General features: G+C 45.6%; 1 protein-coding gene across 2 annotated transcripts in view; it reads left to right on the forward strand.

Annotated features, from left to right (window-relative positions):
• Positions 1-17,308, forward strand: part of Gria1 (glutamate ionotropic receptor AMPA type subunit 1) — a 328,214-nt gene extending 310,906 nt beyond the window's left edge. For both annotated transcript variants that reach the window (XM_059270597.1, XM_059270596.1), the window contains exons 15-16: positions 4,188-4,322; positions 14,580-17,308. In XM_059270597.1, the coding sequence (XP_059126580.1) occupies positions 4,188-4,322; positions 14,580-14,783 (339 nt within the window). In that variant the 3' untranslated portion in view covers positions 14,784-17,308. The remainder of the gene's footprint in view (positions 1-4,187; positions 4,323-14,579) is intronic.
• The last annotated feature ends 959 nt before the right edge of the window (positions 17,309-18,267 follow it).

An 18,267-nucleotide genomic window follows, 5' to 3' on the forward strand; every position in this document is an offset into this window, starting at 1 on the left:
CATCAGTTGAGTCAGCTTCCCTAGCAACTTTCCCTTTGGATCTCAGCTGGTGAGCGAGCGTCCCCAGCCATCATCTGCCTCTCCCAGGAAACTGCCCTTCCTCAAATCTTGTCTCAGTCCAGATATGTAAGTTCTGGGAAGAGCACAACAGAAGAAACCTACCGTACAGGAAAGCAGGTTAAGAGTCAGCATGTGGAAGGCTTGGGAAGGGTCCAGAATATCCACTGAAAGCATACTGGAGGCTGTTGGGATTCTGACAGAAGAGAAAAAGGAAGGGAGACCTTTGGAGACATCGGCATGTGGTCCAGACCTAGCAGATCCCAGGTGACTGGCAGCACTAGTCTCAGTGGGAGCTGCTGCTCTCATGGCCAAAGGCACTGGCTTCTTCTAGAACTTTCCACTTAGACCAGAAAAAAAAAAAAAAGCCATCAAGCCTATGTTCAGTCTTCTTCATGAAGACCAAATCTTGGAAGGTCTTGAACATTCTTGGAAGGGATGTTGGCTAAAAATGCAGGGAATCTGGGACAGTTCCTCAATACGTGGGAAGAGCACGGAGATGCACAGGACGCTGGGGGATTCTCTCTTCCCCAGAAGGGAAGCAGCAAACTGAAGACAAGGGGTTCAGGAGAACAGACTGTGGAGCCGGGGTCATCACCATAGCAACCAGCCCAACAATTCTGCAAGATGAGAGTTCCGAGTTTTTGGTTTTCCTTTTTTTTTTTTTTTTTTTTTTCCTTTTTGCCCATCACTCCTCAGCACTGCCACTCTGTTCCTGGCGGGAGACAAGTTGTGACTTTTCCCTCCTACCAGCAGGCTGCCTGGCTCTCAGGGAGTGCATCTGCTGTGAATGGAAAGAGAATATGGGTGTTTCAGGGAACACTTGGAAGACTCCAACCCCATCTCCTCCCTCCCCCACCAAAGCTGGAACCCTGCAGTTTGCCACGTACTGGAACAATTGCTATTTATTCAAGTGCTCATGGAAGTCCTCTTATGTACACAATGGATCACAGAAGAGTCAGAGCTCCAGTCTCTAAATAAAAGAAGTTTTGTCCCTGCCCTAGGATAGCCCATTACATCCCAACAATGGGTGTCAAAGAAGGCCAATAATGGCAATGGGCCAATAGACCTCCAGCCTCCTTAGAAAGATCAAAATCTGATGCTATCCCAAAAGCTAATAATGGCGAGGTAGGGCTGTAGCCCACCTGCCTAACATACCTGAGGCCTTGGGTTTAATCCCCTGCACTACCAAAAAAAAAAAAAAATACCTACATACATACACAAAACTAATGACGCAATAAAAAAAAAATCACAAACCTTGTCCAAATGTAAACTTACCTAAACTAAAACCACACCCACACTAGCTCCTCATCACATACTCCACTAAAACATGCCAACTTTAGGCCGTTGTGTCATGTCTGGTATTGGCAATAGTAAGGATCAAGTTCCCCCTTGACCTTGTCCAGAAGTTTCCCCTGCCCTCTGCTTCTGCAGAAAGCTGTCAGCATAGCTAGGGTCTTTGCCCTGATCTAGCAAAGGGATCCAGCTCCCAAACCTCCAGGCTGTGTTCACACATACAGCCATTTCCCTGGGCCAGAGGTCTTGCTAGGTAGATGAGCTGACTGTGGCGATGCACGCCTATAATCCCAAGAACTTTGGAAACTGAGGCAGGATGACCAGAAGGTGGAGGCCAGACTAGGCTACTCTGAGTTCAAAGCCAACCTAGGTTATACACTGAAATCCTGTCTCAAATAAACTAATACAGAGAGTGAGGCTGTAGCTCGGTGGTAGAGCACTTGCCTAGCAGCCCAAGGCTCGGGGTTCAATGGCTAACACCAAAAACAGAAAGAAGGCAGAGTAGTGATGAAAAGTTTCCACTCCAGACACAACCAGATGCCCAGTCACTGCACCCTCTTCTTACTACAGCCGTACAGAACACGCCTTTTCCCTCACTACCACATGGCATCTAACTCTACCTGTCTCACAGATATGCCAGAATGGTTGACCAGGGAGGCAGATACAATCACAGAGCAATGTGAAGATCGCAACAGAAGTAGTTGCCCACCATCCATCCCCTTGTCTTTGAAGACCTCTCCAACCGAATCAAAGTTGGGGACACTATGAAGAAGTGTCCTATAAGACAGTAGCCTTAGTGACAGACAAGGCAAGATGTGCCTCAGCTATAGAAAGAGGGGTGAGCTTGGGAAGCAGGCAGCCTCCAGCCTTCTTCTCCAGCATATCCCCCATTCACTCCCTCCAAGTGTAACCCTTAGCCAGTCCTTGCTACAGTGTGAGTTGGTGATGCTTTAAGATGTCTCCCCACCTTGCCCTCCCCTGCTTGCCCCTGTCCAGACAGGAGAGTTTTATAGAAATTTCTGTTAAGGACTTCTAAGAATTACATACCTTCTGAAAGCAAGCAGGGACATAGGCTGGTGTTCTGAAAATCACACCAAGTGGGAATTGACGCGTTCCACCAGCCCCTGAACCAGGTGTTGAACCCATTTTCCACATTTCTCTTCTCAGGCCATAATCCCAGACAGGAAAACGTTTACTCTTTTGAATAATCATTTCCACTAGAGAGCCAGGCTAAGCATTGCCAAATTAATATATATTCAAGAACTGTTTGTCATAGCCACACAAGAAACCACTGAGGGGTTGCTGTAGATAATTCCATGGCTCTCTGCTGGCTGGGGCTATTTCCAGAGTAGGAAGGCAAGCTGCTACCTGCCCATCTGCAGTTCCCAAGTTCAATCACCAAGAACCCTGGACACTGCACCAAGCAGAAATGGGGTGAAGGCTCCTGACTTGGGAGATAAGAAACCCCTTTGCACATGCCCAGAATCTCCTAGGTAAATGTCAGAGCAGCTCCTAGGACCGTGCAGCCCACCCTTCATAGGGCTCATCTGGAACACGACCTGAAAAGTAACACATGAAGAAATATAAAAGCCACATATCCTACCCTGTGCCACCAATCAGCCACCTAATGCCATGTACCTGAGCAAGCTGACATATGCATTTCATTTTGATTTAATGGAAAACTCTTACATAACAATATAAAAGAAGGTGTCAAGAGCCACCAGAAGAACTGGGGAGGATCATTCTTCCAAGACTTAAAGGTGTTCTTTGCCTGTGTCAAGAATTCAGTGAGATGGTGCCCTCTCTTCCTCGGCCACTGCCTTCCACTGTGGACAGTGGTTCGGGTTAGTGTTCTCACTGCCTGAAACAGTGTTCTCCTTAACTCCTCCATGCTTGAAGCACACAGAATGTACAGAACTCAGGGACAGTCTCCCACACCAGTGGTTTCCACGGGCTCCACAAGCCGGGTTCTGCCCCTTCCTGCCGAACATCAGTATTTTTCCCCAGGTTTCTGGGGATTCAGCATGCTCCTTTGTGCCTTGGCATCTCTGAAACCAGCAGAGGATCTTTTACTACAGGCAACTGAGATTTCTAAATTCAGCCACCCAGGTCTGCCTACAGCAATTTCAGCAAGCACCTCCAATAGAAAAAAGAAATGACACCGATTAAGCATAATTATTAGGATTTAATAGAGCCATTTTTCTAGCTCAATGCCTTTCTGCCTATCTAAGCTCCCCCCCCCCACTCCCGCCAGGTTTCCCCTTAAATTGGGACTGAGAGCAGTCAATTAAAGATATGCGTCCCTCTGCCTTTATTATGTGTTTGAGAGCTGTCTTATTAAATTGAAATCAAATGCACATCTAGGGGAAAGTTCACTTTAATACTGATTCCTAGCAAAACACTCAGAGACATGTACAATGATGGAGACTGACATGTTGCCAAGCAACAGAGGAGATGAGGTAGACATGGAGCTAAAAGGAAGGGTTTCCTAAAAGAATTGGTTAAGCTCAAGGGTTCAGATCTTACCAAATCTGGCCTGAATTTTTGTGATATCTCCTGTCCAAGAAAAGACATTGAGGAGGGAGGTAACGTAATTAGAAGTTCAACACAATCACAGATGGTTTTATATGTACACAAACACACACGCATTCCCCTTTTCCCCCAGGGGAATGTTGTGAACTTGGCTAATGAATACAAGCAATTTCCAAATATGAATGCTGAGGAGGGGGTGGGGTTGCGTGTATGTGTGTTAATTTGCTGCTGCCTCAATGGTTTGAAGCCTCTCGACTCACTGTCCTCTCTCCCCTCCCCTCCTTTCCCACCTCCTTCTCTAGGACAAAACAAGTGCTCTGAGCCTCAGCAATGTGGCAGGCGTCTTCTACATCCTGATTGGAGGGCTGGGACTGGCCATGCTGGTCGCCTTAATCGAGTTCTGCTACAAATCCCGTAGCGAGTCGAAGCGGATGAAGGTGGCATCGTCTTCCTGGGTCTTTTCTCCTACCCTGTTCTCAGTGGCACAGCTGGGCTTCCTGAGAGGTTTTTTGCTCAAAGGAGTAGAAAGGGACAGATTGAGGCCACCCAGGGAGCAGAGCAGAATCAGGATGAAACTGAAAGAGGAGAAGGGAGACAAAATTAAGGGGAGAAAGGGGTGTGTCTGGCAAATACTGTGCCCAAAATAGCAAGTGCATCTTTCCAGAGACAGGTCAGACAGATCGGTGAGGTTAAAAGGTCATGGTTCAGTCAGCACAACGAGAGGTTGGTTTTTTCTGAAGTTATGTCCAATAGAACAGCTCCCCAGATGAGGGAAGGCATGCCTACCCAATTCTCCGGGCTGATTTTACCATGCTTGGTGAAATGGGTCCATTTTTAGCTTCCATATTATGGGTGAGCATTGGCAGAGAGAATCATCCACAGAGAAAGCTAAGCAGATTAGTTCAATAACCCAAACCACACTGAACACAGCTGAAGGCAGCGGAGGCAGGGAAGAATTAGAGAGGATTGAAGAGCTGCCAGTAACAACGTAGAAACTATGGGTAGGAAGAAAAGTAAGCTCATCTTATGGAGTCCCAAAGAATACAACGAAAGCAATAACTGGAATCAACAGAAAATAGATGTGAATACAATATGCAAAACCGATTTTTCTAGTGGAGGAACGCATGGACCATTCCAGTAAATAGAGACCTCATCATCACTGGAGCTGTATGAGAAGGGGACAAGTGGTTCTTAGCAAAGATGGTGATGAAAGCATCCCAGGGCCTGGGATGCTGTCACCATCTCAGTCCCCCAACTGCATCCTTAGCCCTAGTGAGGAAACATGTGTGGAAGTCAGTCATGTGAACAGCACCATAAGGAAGCAGAGATCTTAGGGGCCAACTGGGACCTTCAAACCTTTGAACTTCAACAAGAGACAGATGTGAGAAAGTGCTCAGGGGTAGGGAATGGCTGATATGGTAAAGTGCCTGCCACACAAATATGAGGAGTTAAGTTCAGAGTCTCAGCACCCACAAAGAAACTGGGTATGCCTATGTACCATAGGTACACCTACGACCCCGCCACTGGAGAAGGGGAGGAGAGACAGGGAGACCCCTGAAGCTCATTGGTCAGGCAGCCTACCCAGGTTCACAAGGTCTAGGTTCAGTGAGAAACCCTGTAAAAAATAAATAAAAAATTAAAAAAGGCAAAGAGCAGTTGAGGAAGACCTCCAGTGTCAACCTCTGACCTAAACACACACACACACACACACACACACACACACACACACACACACACACACATACTTACACCACACACAGAAAGCAAGCAAGAAAAGAAAGAGAGAGAGAGAGAGAGAGAGAGAGAAGAGAGAGAGAGAGAGAGAGAATAGAAGAGGAGAGGAGAAGAGAGAAGAGAAGAAAGAAAAGATTGTGATTCAGACAGTGAAGTCTATAGGAACAACTTAGAGGAATGAGAATTGGAGAAGGTTTATGGGAAACAGCAGAAATTAAGAACAAGCATTCTTTAGACTAAGAAGGGAAGAGAAATGCGGTCCTCCCCCCCTTGTACGAGCAGGTATCTTGGCCTGGGCTCTCTCTTTGGCTGGGCTAGATGAATAAGATTTATTCCTGGGGTTTATTCTCCTCTACTGTGCCCTAAAGGCCCCCTTTGTCAATATTCAATTCCTCCTGAGTAGAACACACACATCATTGGATCATTAGCACAGGTCCCCACCCAGTCTCTCCCACCTCAGCCATGATCCCTGTGTACATCCTGGGTCAGTCTTAGGGAGGACATCTCTAGTCAGTCCCTTGCTTGAAAACTCAGTGTTCAGTTCTGTGTGAGAGGAACGAGGTAGAAAAAAAGGACTTCTCATCCTAGTTCTGAGACCTTCTGTCCTGGCATTCAGCATTCCCACGTTGTGGTTCCAGCTGCCTCTCTATTAGCAATCTGCTTCCCTCCTCCCACCACGTCCCAGCCCCTGTGTACTCTATGCAAGCTGATCCTTCACCCTGCCTTCTATCTCATGAGGCCCGTTTAAAAAGCCACTTTCTCACGGTATTGTAACAGGAACAATGAAAGTCTGGAAGTGTGATGGCATTTGTCTAGAGGACCTAAGCTCACCTCATTCTTCCCTAGACCAGCACCTCCACATCCCATTAGAAAAGGCAGATCACAGCACAGTTACTGATTTTATACCTTAAACCCTCCCATGAGTTTGGTGGAATGTGGCAAGACCCCTGAGCCCTAAGCAAAGCTTTCTTTGTCAATTCCATCTGGAACATAAACTTACACACTGTCCTTCCTATCATCCAAAGAGAGGGAACAGCTGTTCAAGCAGCAGAGGGACCCAGGCCAGGAGCTAGGCCAGCTACACTCTTTGCATCCCTTCCCCATGGACCAGAGGCCCAGAGCCCATACTGGTCAGCTCTTAAAAGCTCCTTCTCATGGTGCCCCAGGACACTGTGTCCTGTGGAGATCGATGAACTGAGATCCTGGCATGAATCCATCCATTCTGCTTCTTAACTGTTACCTTACACAAGTTTTAATTACTCTCTGATCCTTATCTTTATTGTAAAAATGGGGACAGAGAAAGTATGTACCTCATAAATCTGTAGTGAGGATATGAAATAATAGATTAAAGGATTGGCAGGAGGCCTACATCACAGTATGCTCTCAATAAATAATAACAGTGGTGATCACTAGCATATATGATTACAGACACTATTAACAGACATCTACAGCTTCCTTCAAACCTTCTTTATTAATATTTATTTATTAACATGTAATTTTATTGATTGCATGTACTAGATTACTTTGAGCCATGCAGATCATAAGTCCTTAAAGAACAGGCTATGGCCATAGGGTAAATATGTTAAGTTAATGTGAATTGTGTCCAGAAGAGAAAAATCTCTTGAAGCAGGAGAGGAGGCATGAGAGAGAGTTGCTCATAGGTTAAGCAATAACACACACACACACACACACACACACACACACACACACACACACACACACACCAAGGTATATGTCTCTCAAGGTGGTTTTGGCCCCATCTACGGGTGTTCATCAACCATGATGTGGTTTGGTGTCCACCAAGCAGGGAACCACCTGAATGTCCAGCTTCCCTCTGTGTTTCTAGTGATTTCCACCAAGCCAGGTAACTGACTAAAGGCTGGATTTGTAACTGAGACAGTGTTGACTGGCCCCACGGATGGTGCACTATAGTCTTCAATGACAAGAGTCCCTTGAAGAGGCCACTGAGTCATAGTACCATGTCTTAGAGACAGTCCTCACACTTCCCTTTGTAGTGTAGTTGTTTAATTTCTCAGAAGCTGTCGGGGGTCCCCTGGAAGCATTAACCTAAGACTCTCCACCACAGTCCCCTAGTCAGTCCCATCCATTGTCATGACTTCTGCACAAAACATCAGGACTCATAATAGAATTTTCCATCTTTCCACTTCAAGGGAGCTATTTTCTTTATTAATCTAGCTGGCCCTTCATTTCCAAAGCTCCATCAATTCCTCTCTTATCTAGAAGAGATAAGTGGAAGGCACTCCAGTCACTCCTCAGGCTTCATAATGAGCTGCTTTGCTTTTCCCAAAAGCAATTAGCTCTGTTCAGAAGCACATCCACAGCCCCACACTGGGATGCAGATGTGGGTAACAGGGCCTTTGGAAATGCCTTCCCCTATGTCTTTCCTTGCTCATGATGTTTACTCACTCTTAAAGCCAAGAACCCCTAAACCAGCTCAGGCTCACCTCCCTTGACTCAGAAGTTCAAAGAGACCTTCTCTAGTCACCTTATGAAGGAAGAGGAAGAAGAAGAGGAGTGAGACAAAGGGAGGAAGGGCAGGGAGAGGTTCAAAGGGGGAGGGAAGGTTGAGAACCTTCCTATCAAGGGATTAGCTCCTCGTTTTTGTTAGTCAAGCAATGTATCCCTGAGAATCTGCAGGCTAATAAAAAGTGAGGCTAGGAGAAGTGGGCAAGCTCGCACAAGGTCACATAAGTCAGGAGCTAGAATGACAGGAATTAGACAGTGAACAAAGCCTCCATCAAGTCCAGGCTCTTGGTTTTAGCCAAGATGCTTCTAAACTTCTCGCTCTCTCTTCTTCCAGCCGTTGATATTATATATATGTATATACATACACATACACCTACACCTACACATACACATACACTTACACCTACATATACATACATACATATATATGCACACTTGCCTGAGGTCCCTCAAGTGTCAGTCATCGTGCTGGTCACAAAGACAAACAAAATGCATCTCCCTACTCAGAATGTGTCACTTAGGCAGCCTTCAGCACCGAATCTCAACTGAGTCTTCCTGACACTCTTTGCCCTTTGATGTGTCATGAACAGGACACATGTATCACAGGGAAAAAGAGAGGACAGTGCTCAGCATGGAAGATGCATCCGGCAACAGCCCAGACACAGATCCCCATCTTGGGGTTTCATGGGGAAGGCAGACAGTTGATGAACAATGACCTGCTAGATAGTGAAGTTGGGAAGAGAATGCCCAGGACCTTCCCTTAATGAGAGAACCAAGAGTGGCGTGGTCTGACAGGTTCTCTGGAAAAGTGGTATTTAACCGGGTTGGGCAAGGAATGAATTAGCCAAGGCCAGAAAGTTGCCAGCAAAGTATGACCAGGGTCAGAGATTCAAACGCTGAAACAGTTGCTTAGAAATGTCTGGAAACCAGTAAGGCTTGGAAAGAAAAATACTGAATTAGCAGTGTAGGAACTGGGGACTCAGACAGAGACTTCAGGTAGCCCACAACATCCTAGTATAACTTAAACTGTCATAAACAAAAGCCTCACCTAGGGCACATTTTGAATTGAGAAGCCTTGGAGCCTTGGTGCTCTCCTCTGCCAGGGAGAACAGAACAGAGTCTTTGCCCGTGGCTGACACTAAGTAAAATCAAGATCTTTATCATTTTCTACTTTGCTCCCGGGGAAAATCAATCCCCAGCCTCCTCAACCCCCAGGAGAGCAGCTGACCTCTTAAAATTGTATGTGACTGTGCCAACATGTGGTATAGTTAAGCCACAGCAAATTAGGGTCTGTACACCTGCCTAGAATTAATGAGCAGCTGAGAGGCTGAACACAGAGGAAGCATCCTCTACAGTTGCTGCTCAACCACTTCTTTCCATACATACCTGCACTTTCATTAGGATGTTCTCTGACATCCAGAGGCTGGGCAGAGTTCTAGCAAACCAAGGGACTGGGAATAGAATGTTGTCACCATTGCAGAACTGAGTCTCAGAAGAACCACACTGGGGACGTTGTAGCTGAACTTTTCATTCACTCTTCTCTCCCTAAGCCTCAGTTTCAGAACAGCAGTTCTAAGGATGTTGTTAAGAATAACTGCTATAGCAGGAAGGGACAACAGAGAGCCACCCTCTCAAAGGCAAGGGCGGGTGTTACATTAGTGATTGTCAGTTAGCTTTGGGAAAACACAAGAACCATGTTGAATAGGACATCTACTTTGTCACTGTTTCAGATGACTTGTCTTAAGCAAGACAATCATGTACACATCAGGCTCTCTTTAAAATGACCAGGACAGCAGATAATGCAACCGGACTTCCAGTTTAGAATCACCTGGGAAGCTTGGAGAGTTAGGTACCCAGGCTACCCTATTCACTCAGCATTAGTAGGGTAGAATTCAGACATCATGGTTTTTCCCTAAACCCCTCACCCTGGGATTTCAAAGTACAGTGCAGTTTGAGAACTAGAGGTCTGCTGGGTATTAACTTGCCTTCTATCCCAGCATTCTGGCTTTTGTCCTCTCTTCTCTGAGATTCCATAAGTGCATCAGAAAGGAAGCCTGGAAGATGCCATTGCCCACCTGTGGTAGACTGTGCTCTGGGCAGCCCTCAGCTTCCCAAGGCAACAGCTCTGATGTTTTAATACTGGAGGGTCTTAATTACATGCCAAATTTGTCCCAGATTTTGGTAGGCTCTGGTATTGAATGTGCCATTAACCTTGTCCTTCATAAATTCATGCTTTGCCAACATTTTGGTGAGATATTTCAGAAATGTTTGAGACTTTTGAGGAAGACAGCCCAAGGTAATCTATGAGAGCTTTAACCTGTTTTGTAGTTTTAAGTTGAAGGAATTTGGTCGATGGGGCTGGGGAGATAGCCCAGCCGATAAAGTGCATGTTGTAGATGCATGGGGACCTAAATTTGATCCCCAGCACACATATAAGAAAGCTGGGTGTGATGCTACGTACTTTTGAACTCAGTGCTGAGGAAACAGAGATAGTGGATTCCTAGGGCTTACTAATCCCCCAGTCTAGCTGAGTCAGCAAACTTTGTGTTCCAGTGAGAAGCTTTGTCTCAAAAAACAAGGTGGACAGCTCCTGGAGAATGACAGGAGATTACCCTGTGGCCTCCATGCTCACTTGTGTGCCTGTGCATATGTGCACACATGCACACACACACACACACACACACACACACACACACACAATATTTTAAAGGAACATCGTAGGTCAAAATCTTGAAGGCTCAATTCCAAGCTACACTCTAGAAAGTTCTATTTGTCTACTGACACAATTAAAATGTTATTCTCTTTTCAAACTTTTTTTTTTTTTGGTAAGAATCAGTAATCATTAATTCTTCCTGTTCTCAGCTCAGATTTCCCCTGTGTAGCATTGTGGTTGTATTTATTTGGCCTTTGACTCAAAAGAACGCAATCCAAATCACACTTAGCATTATGGCTGTATTTATTTGGCCTTTGACTCAAAAGAACGCAATCCAAATCACACTTCCTCTTTGGTGGAGGAATGCCAGGGGAGGATGTAAATAAACTAAGTCCCCGGATTTGAGGAAGAGACAGAACCAGCGTGGGCAGAACATCATATGGGGGGAAATCTGTCTGAATCATGGATTTTATTTTTTAGAATATCTTTTATTTATTCTTTGATAATTTTATCCATGCATACAATATGTCTTGATCATATCCACCTCCAACTCACCCTCTCCCTCCTTTGGATACCAACCAGCACATCTCCCGCCCACCTTCATGTTCTCTCCCCTGCTTTTTGTTTGGGTTCTTATTTTGGGAACACGCTGAGTCCAATTAGTGCTACTTGATGGAACGTTGACCGATACTGTGGGCTTGCTATGGTACCCATTCTTATTAACTAGCTGCAGTGAGTTAACTAATGCAGTGACCATGCTGTGTCCAGAAAACAGCACTACACAGTGCTCCTCCCATCCTCCAGCTCTGACATCCTTCCTCCTCCCTCATCTGTGATGTACGTTGACTCTTTAGGAGGACAGATATAGAGGACAGACATGTTGATATAGACATCCCATGTACAGTTAAGCATTCACAGTCACTTATTCTCAGCATTTTGACCAATTATGAGTTTCTGCATTAACTGCTAACCACTGCAAAAAAGAAAATTATCTGGGTGAAGTTAGGAACGGCACTAATCAATGGGCATAAACCCAACCATTGAGAAGGTAGTTTTACATGTCTATTTAGCAAAACAACCATAGGTTCCCCGCTAGGATCTGGAATCACAGGCTTTTGCCCAGATTTACAGTATCAGGCATGGGTTAAATCCTGTGAGGCAGGGCTCAGATCACATCAGAAAGTGGTTGGTTACTCCCATAACCACCACGTCGCTATTGTACCAGGAGACATATCTCGCTTGGCAAGTCCATGTTGTAGTATTCAGAGTCACCACCAAGTAAGTCCATTGATGGTCTCTCTCCCCCAGTGGTCTAGTGTGGCACTTCTTGGCACTAGGGAAGCTAGCCAGCAGGATGTTAGTAGGTCAGTTCTAGCTTGATGTCCTGCAACCAGAGTGTCTTCTTCAGCAGTAACATCCAAGAGCAATAGCCTGTGTTGTTTGTGGGCCTTTAGAGTCTCCCTGACCAAAAACCCGAAGGGAGGTGGCCCATGCCTGGCACTGAGATTTTTCCTGTAAAGACTCTTATCTTGAAGGGGGAGCTTTTTCCACCCCTGACAGGTACCTGTGTTCAAACGCTTTCTCTTTTTAGTTATTTTCAAGTTTTTATTATTTTTTAATTATATGTAAGTGTTGTGCTAGTATGTGCATATAGAGACCACAGGCATCAGATTCCTTGTGCTAGAGTTATAGGCAGTTGTAAGCCACCAAACATGGGTTCTGGGAATCAAACTCAGGTCCTCTGCAATAGAAACATGCACTCTTAATTACTGATCCATATCCCCAGTCTCTAGTTAGCTTTAAAAAAAAAGAGTGGGTCTCCATACATCTTTAGTTTTGGTTAACCCAACCCACTCAATCCTTGATAAAACCTTTAAACATGCCTCCAGATGAATCATAGATTTCAAAAGGAAGAATATTTTAAAACAGTGTCAGAATGTCCAATAAGAAATGGATAGCACCGGGCAGTGGTGATGTATGCCTTTAATCCTAGCACTTGAGAAGCAGAGGCAGGCAGGTCTCTGTGAGTTCAAGGCCAGCCTGGTCTGCAGAGCGAGATCCAGGACAGGCACCAAAACTACACAGAGAAATTCTGTCTCAAAAAACCAAAAAAAAAAAAAAAAAAAAAAAAGAAAGAAAGAAAAAAAGAAATGGATAGCAAGAAAACACATATATCAAACTGTTTATGTCCATCTAGCTACAAGAGATAGAATGAGCTTTCTGGGTCACAACAACAAAGGCCAGGCATTTTGGAAAAGATGGTATTTTTTTTCTTAAATAAATTCAAGAATATCTTATAGAAAAAAAGCTAACTGTATAATGGCCAGTCAGGCTAGCCATGGACTGTGAAGACATGGTCCCGGCTCCCCTGAGATGTGAGCTTTCTTTAAGCTGACAAAACTTCCATATAGGAGAACATATGATACACACACATTAAGTGAAAGCCTTTGCTGTCAGATGAGGTGATGGAGGACTTCAGGAAGAAAGCTAAGCAGAATGTACTCTGAAGGATGTGGAAGTTTGGTCTTAGCAGAGAAAGTCTCTCAACCCATAGACAACTCTTCTCAGTATGCTGATTCCCACCAAGAAACTAAACCTCACCCCTAAAATTCTATGAACCCGGAAGTGGATGGGAAGGAATAGGGTAGATTCTTCATATGCCACAGAGCTCCTTCTCCAGAGGAATTTTAACAGAACAATGCTTCCTCTGGTCCAGTAGGATAGGATCCAGAACCTGGATTGTGGTCTCGAACATTCCACTTAGCAGCTCTGATGCTGGGGTGATCCTTGAGTCCTTCCCAGATTGAGAATCCCAACAGGCTAGAAACCACGAGGTGGACGACCCTGAGCCGATGTGTCCATGCTGAGAGGAAGCAGGGGCACCCAGATGAAAGCTCTCAGAGACATGGTCTCACTCTGCAGCACAGGACCCTTGCTCGCTACATTTTGTGAATTTATCTTATTCAAATGACTTCTAAGTACCCTTGTCCCATGGAGCTAGAAGAATTCTCCTTTTCAGAAGAAGATCACTCGAACCCAACAGTAACACATTATCACTTTCCATTAATATTTCAAAGCATTTTCTGTGCAGTGGTGCCGTTCTTAGTAGAGAGAGGTAGATGAGGAGGCAGAGGCAGAAAAGAAGGAAGAGGAGGGGCAGGAGAGGAAGAGGGAGAAGAAGGGGATCAGGGAGAAGAGGAGAAGGGAGGGGAGAATGAGGAGAAAAAGGGGGTCTGGGGGGAGTCTGTCGCTGCCTGGATAGTCATATGCTATAGACATGGAGGTTTAAAAGTTCTAAAAATACCAAAGACAGGAACCTGATCACAGAACCTAGCTTGGGTATCAGGATGCAAATTTCCTAAGCTCCACTCCCAACAGCTCCAAGGAAATGCCCCACCTGCAGGAGCCCCAGAATGAAGTAACTTAGGGCTTGCTTCCTGACACATTCAAGCCTAGACCCCAGGGAGGTTAAGGGAAGGTGACATGTGCATGCACCAAAGAGAACAAGGATGCTTCCCTGAGGCCGTTGTCTCTGTGATACATGCTAACTATCAGCACAGACAAGCTCTAGGCATAGACAGACATGTCAGATTGGGGCTACTAACCTGTGGTTTCTAGAGTGTTAGAATCCTAGGTCAGAAAAGGACTTAGTATGCCAGAGGAGAAATAAGAATTACCAAGAACTGCCCACGGCGTTGTTTTTTTTGAGCTCAGGCGTGGGGAGGAAGGTTGGGGAACAGTTTCAATCCCATCTTGACTCATTCTCCTTTGCCAGTCATTGCCAAGGACCTGGGGAAGAACCCCCTGTCCTCCTGAAAAGGGTTTCTGTTTGATCCCACAGCAATCCATCAATGAAGCCATACGGACATCGACCCTCCCCAGGAACAGTGGGGCTGGAGCCAGTGGAGGAGGCGGCAGTGGAGAGAATGGCCGGGTGGTCACCCAGGACTTCGCCAAGTCCATGCAATCCATTCCCTGCATGAGCCACAGTTCAGGGATGCCCTTGGGAGCCACAGGATTGTAACTGGAGCAGACAGTAACCCCTTGGGGAGCAGGCTCAGGCTCCCTAGTCCCATCCCAAGCCCTTCAGTGCCAAAAACAACAACAAAATGAAACACCACCTCCAACCACCATGACCAGCTGGAGGACAATTCAGCCGACGTCCCTGAAGAATTAAAAAACAAAGCAAAACAAAAACAAAACATCCACTAGGCGTCCCTTTCCCTTGGGGATTTTTTTTCGCCCTTCTCCATTTGCTAAGTGACGATGGTAACTAACTCTATGCTGCAATAACGGGAGAAACCCTGTCCAATGAAGTCTAACGTCTCTGAGAATGGAGTCACTGGGATATTAATGAAGAAATCAAACTGTTTAATTTTAATTCAGTTGTTAATGTGTCCTAGTGTGTGCAGTTATTTTCTTACTAATATCCATGGTTTGCAGGCTCTGTTAGACCCTTTTGCTTCTTCTTATCCCCAACCCCCCCCCACTCCTCCCCATCACTCTTTAGTTTCCAGATTGAAGACTCATGATTGGTTCCACCTTACAAGCAAGGAAAGGAATACACGACCTTCAGACTCATTCCGTGTGGGAGCTCTCCACGACACCTTCAATCCCTTGGCCCATGCCTTGGATGGAGACAGACACTACCGGAGAAGGGGACTGCCTTCCCCAGAGAGAATACTACCTAAATGCTGGTTCACTGGAGAATAGCCATGAAGAGCATCTCAGACAGGGGGTGGAAAGGGGCTGGGCAGTGTGTAGGCAGAGGAGGACTTGGGAAGTTTCCTATTGCTTGGAAGAGGCTTCCTGGAATGCTCAAGAGCTGTTCCGTGGGCCATAGAGTACCACTGTGGTACATCTCTTTACAAAGTCAATCTCAGCCCCGCAAAAGTGTGTTCTACTATGTTCAGGCTCAAAGGCAGTGTGGTGGCAGAAGGGCAATTGGCCTCCTGAAGCCAGTAGAGCCTTGCAAAGATCTGACAGTCAGGGAGGTGTCACACACAATTCTTGCCTTTCCTTTGCTTGGCACCTAGACTGAAGCCCTGTGATAGAGTAGGACTCTCTGTGGAACCTCTGACATAAGGGAGCATGCTGTTCAAGCTCATTGCAAAAGAAAAGTAATAGGGAATCATGAAAGTCCAGCCAAGTCCCTGCCACAGAGCCTTCTCTGCTATTTCCTGCCCTAGGTTTGGGAGACCAAATATGATGTTGTGAGTTATGTCAATGCAGAGAACTGGGGGGTTTGTGTTAATAAAGTATTGTTTTAGCATGTGATCAGGTCTTAAGAAAGAAAGATAGCAAAGCCTAAGTTATTTTAAGAGACAGGGAGATGAGTTAAGTTCCTAAGGATATCAGGGGACCTTAAGAGATGCCTAAGCCCATCTTCTAACTCTAACACAAAGAAACTATTTTCCTGGCTAAGACAGAGGAAGGACATAGCATGACAATGGTCAGAACCTTTATGCACCCATGAATGCAATGACCAAGGTGAAGGACAGCCAGACAGGAAAAGTGAGCAAGAGCTGCTGAAAGATGCTAAGCTGCCTGAACCTTTGAGTGGAAGTGGGCGTCCCTGGCACACAGCTCTGTGGAGACCTCCACTCTCACTCTTGGTGCGATTGGCTTCCACCTCTTCTGCAGCCACTCCCAGGTGCATGCTTCAGTGAGTGCCACATGCCACTAGCTTTTACTGATAACCATATTCTGGCTTGTTCTCCTACCCTCTGCTTCCATCCAGTCTTCACCATTAGGGGCTATCATTAGCAATGGACAAGCTGAAAATTTTGGAGCCTACCCAGGGTCCAAGGCAGTAGAAATGGCTTCCTCTGTGGATGCTGTCAGTGGACAACCCATATCTCTATGTCGCTCTCATTCTCTCTTCATCAGCCATAGCAAAGAAACATCCCAGAATCCACCCTTCACCCCCATTGTTCAGTTTCTCCTGTGTTAACATGGGCATGGTGTGTGAAGGCGTGTTCTGGAGATGGATTATCACCTTTTATTTCTGCCAGCTAATGTCCTCCCAGCCTCCTGCCTAGCACCGTAGACTCTTGTGTGACCTGCCACTGAGGAGTCTGCACCCAGGAAGAGATGGATCTAAACTCTACCATCAGCTGCTTCAAAGACCTCTTGCCTGAGGCCTGGGAAGATGTTCTCCAGCCCCTGAGCCTATCGGTTGGATAGAGAAAGACTGTTCTGGAAATGAGGGTCTGTGCTGGGAGGGGTCCATGACTCCAGGGAAGATGCTTCTCACCAAGGGATGTGTGGAGGAAAAAAAAAGAAGTGAGAAAGAAGTTACCTTGTATTATGTATTTTTACTACACTTTTCTTAAAAATGGAACAGTGGGAAAACTCTGAAAGAGATTGACATTTTTCTCAACAGGAATCCATACTTAACAGTTCCGGCTTTCATTAAACTTTGCTCTTTGGTAGCTGGGCCTTTTATTTAACATCCATATTGTTTTTACTCTCTTGGCAGATGTGGGGGGGTTCTCTTTTGATCAAACACTAAATATTTGGGGCAGGATTCCTGTTTTATTTTCAAATAGCCAGGGTTTTTCTTTCCTTTTTTGGTATTTGCATCAAATGAACAATATCACCAAGAATTAAATCACTGTGGACCCATTATCTACCTTTCATTATTGTCCATTCCATTTTGTGCCATTTCTGAAGCCAAGGTTCCAAAGATTGCTGTTTTCTTATTCTTTAGCCCATGACTAGCAGGTTTTTAACTCCACCTCTCTGCCCCTATGCTGGAGCTGGAACCTGGACCTTGTGCATGCTAGGCAAGCATATGGCCACTGTACCCAACTCACAAACTCCTCAGAATCATTTTAGAATATTGCAAATGATTCATCAAGATAGGATTTAATTTATTTACATTTATTTATTCATGGCCATGTGCATGCATGTGCACATGCTAGAACATGTGTGGAGACCAAAGGACAACTTGCAGGAGTTGGTTCTCTTCTACCATGTGATCCCTGAGGCTTGAACTCAGGTCATCAGGCTTGTCAAGCAAGCATCGTTCTTTACCTACTGCATCGTCTCAGCAATCCCAAGTAGGCTTTTTCAAAAAGAGGAAAAGACGAAGAGGGGTATCTGTCATTTACTGGCCACAGTTCCAATCTCACAGAGAGCTAGGTTTGTTTGACTTGCTGCCCTCACAGTTCCTCCAGGGACTGGATGGCTCCTAGAGAATCTCTCTCAGACACCCTCAAGCAGGACTGCATGTCTATTATGATGTGTACAAAGTCAGGTCAAAAATCAAATGAAAACCAGGCTTCAAGCACATCATCTTGGTCATTTAATCCAGAGCGCCCTTGTCTGAGCCTGAGAACTTTTCTTTCCTTCAAATAAGAAAGGCTCTCTGACAGGATCTGACTGCACCAGCACTTAGAGATGGATGACTCAGAACGTAAGGAGGGAGGGCTGCAGCCATAGCTCAGTGGTAGAGTCTTGCCTAGCTTGCTTGAGGCCCTGAGTTCAATACCCATTATCCCCAC

The sequence above is a fragment of the Peromyscus eremicus genome, chromosome 8a (assembly GCF_949786415.1).
Source record: "Peromyscus eremicus chromosome 8a, PerEre_H2_v1, whole genome shotgun sequence".
Classification (NCBI taxonomy): Eukaryota; Metazoa; Chordata; class Mammalia; order Rodentia; family Cricetidae; genus Peromyscus; species Peromyscus eremicus.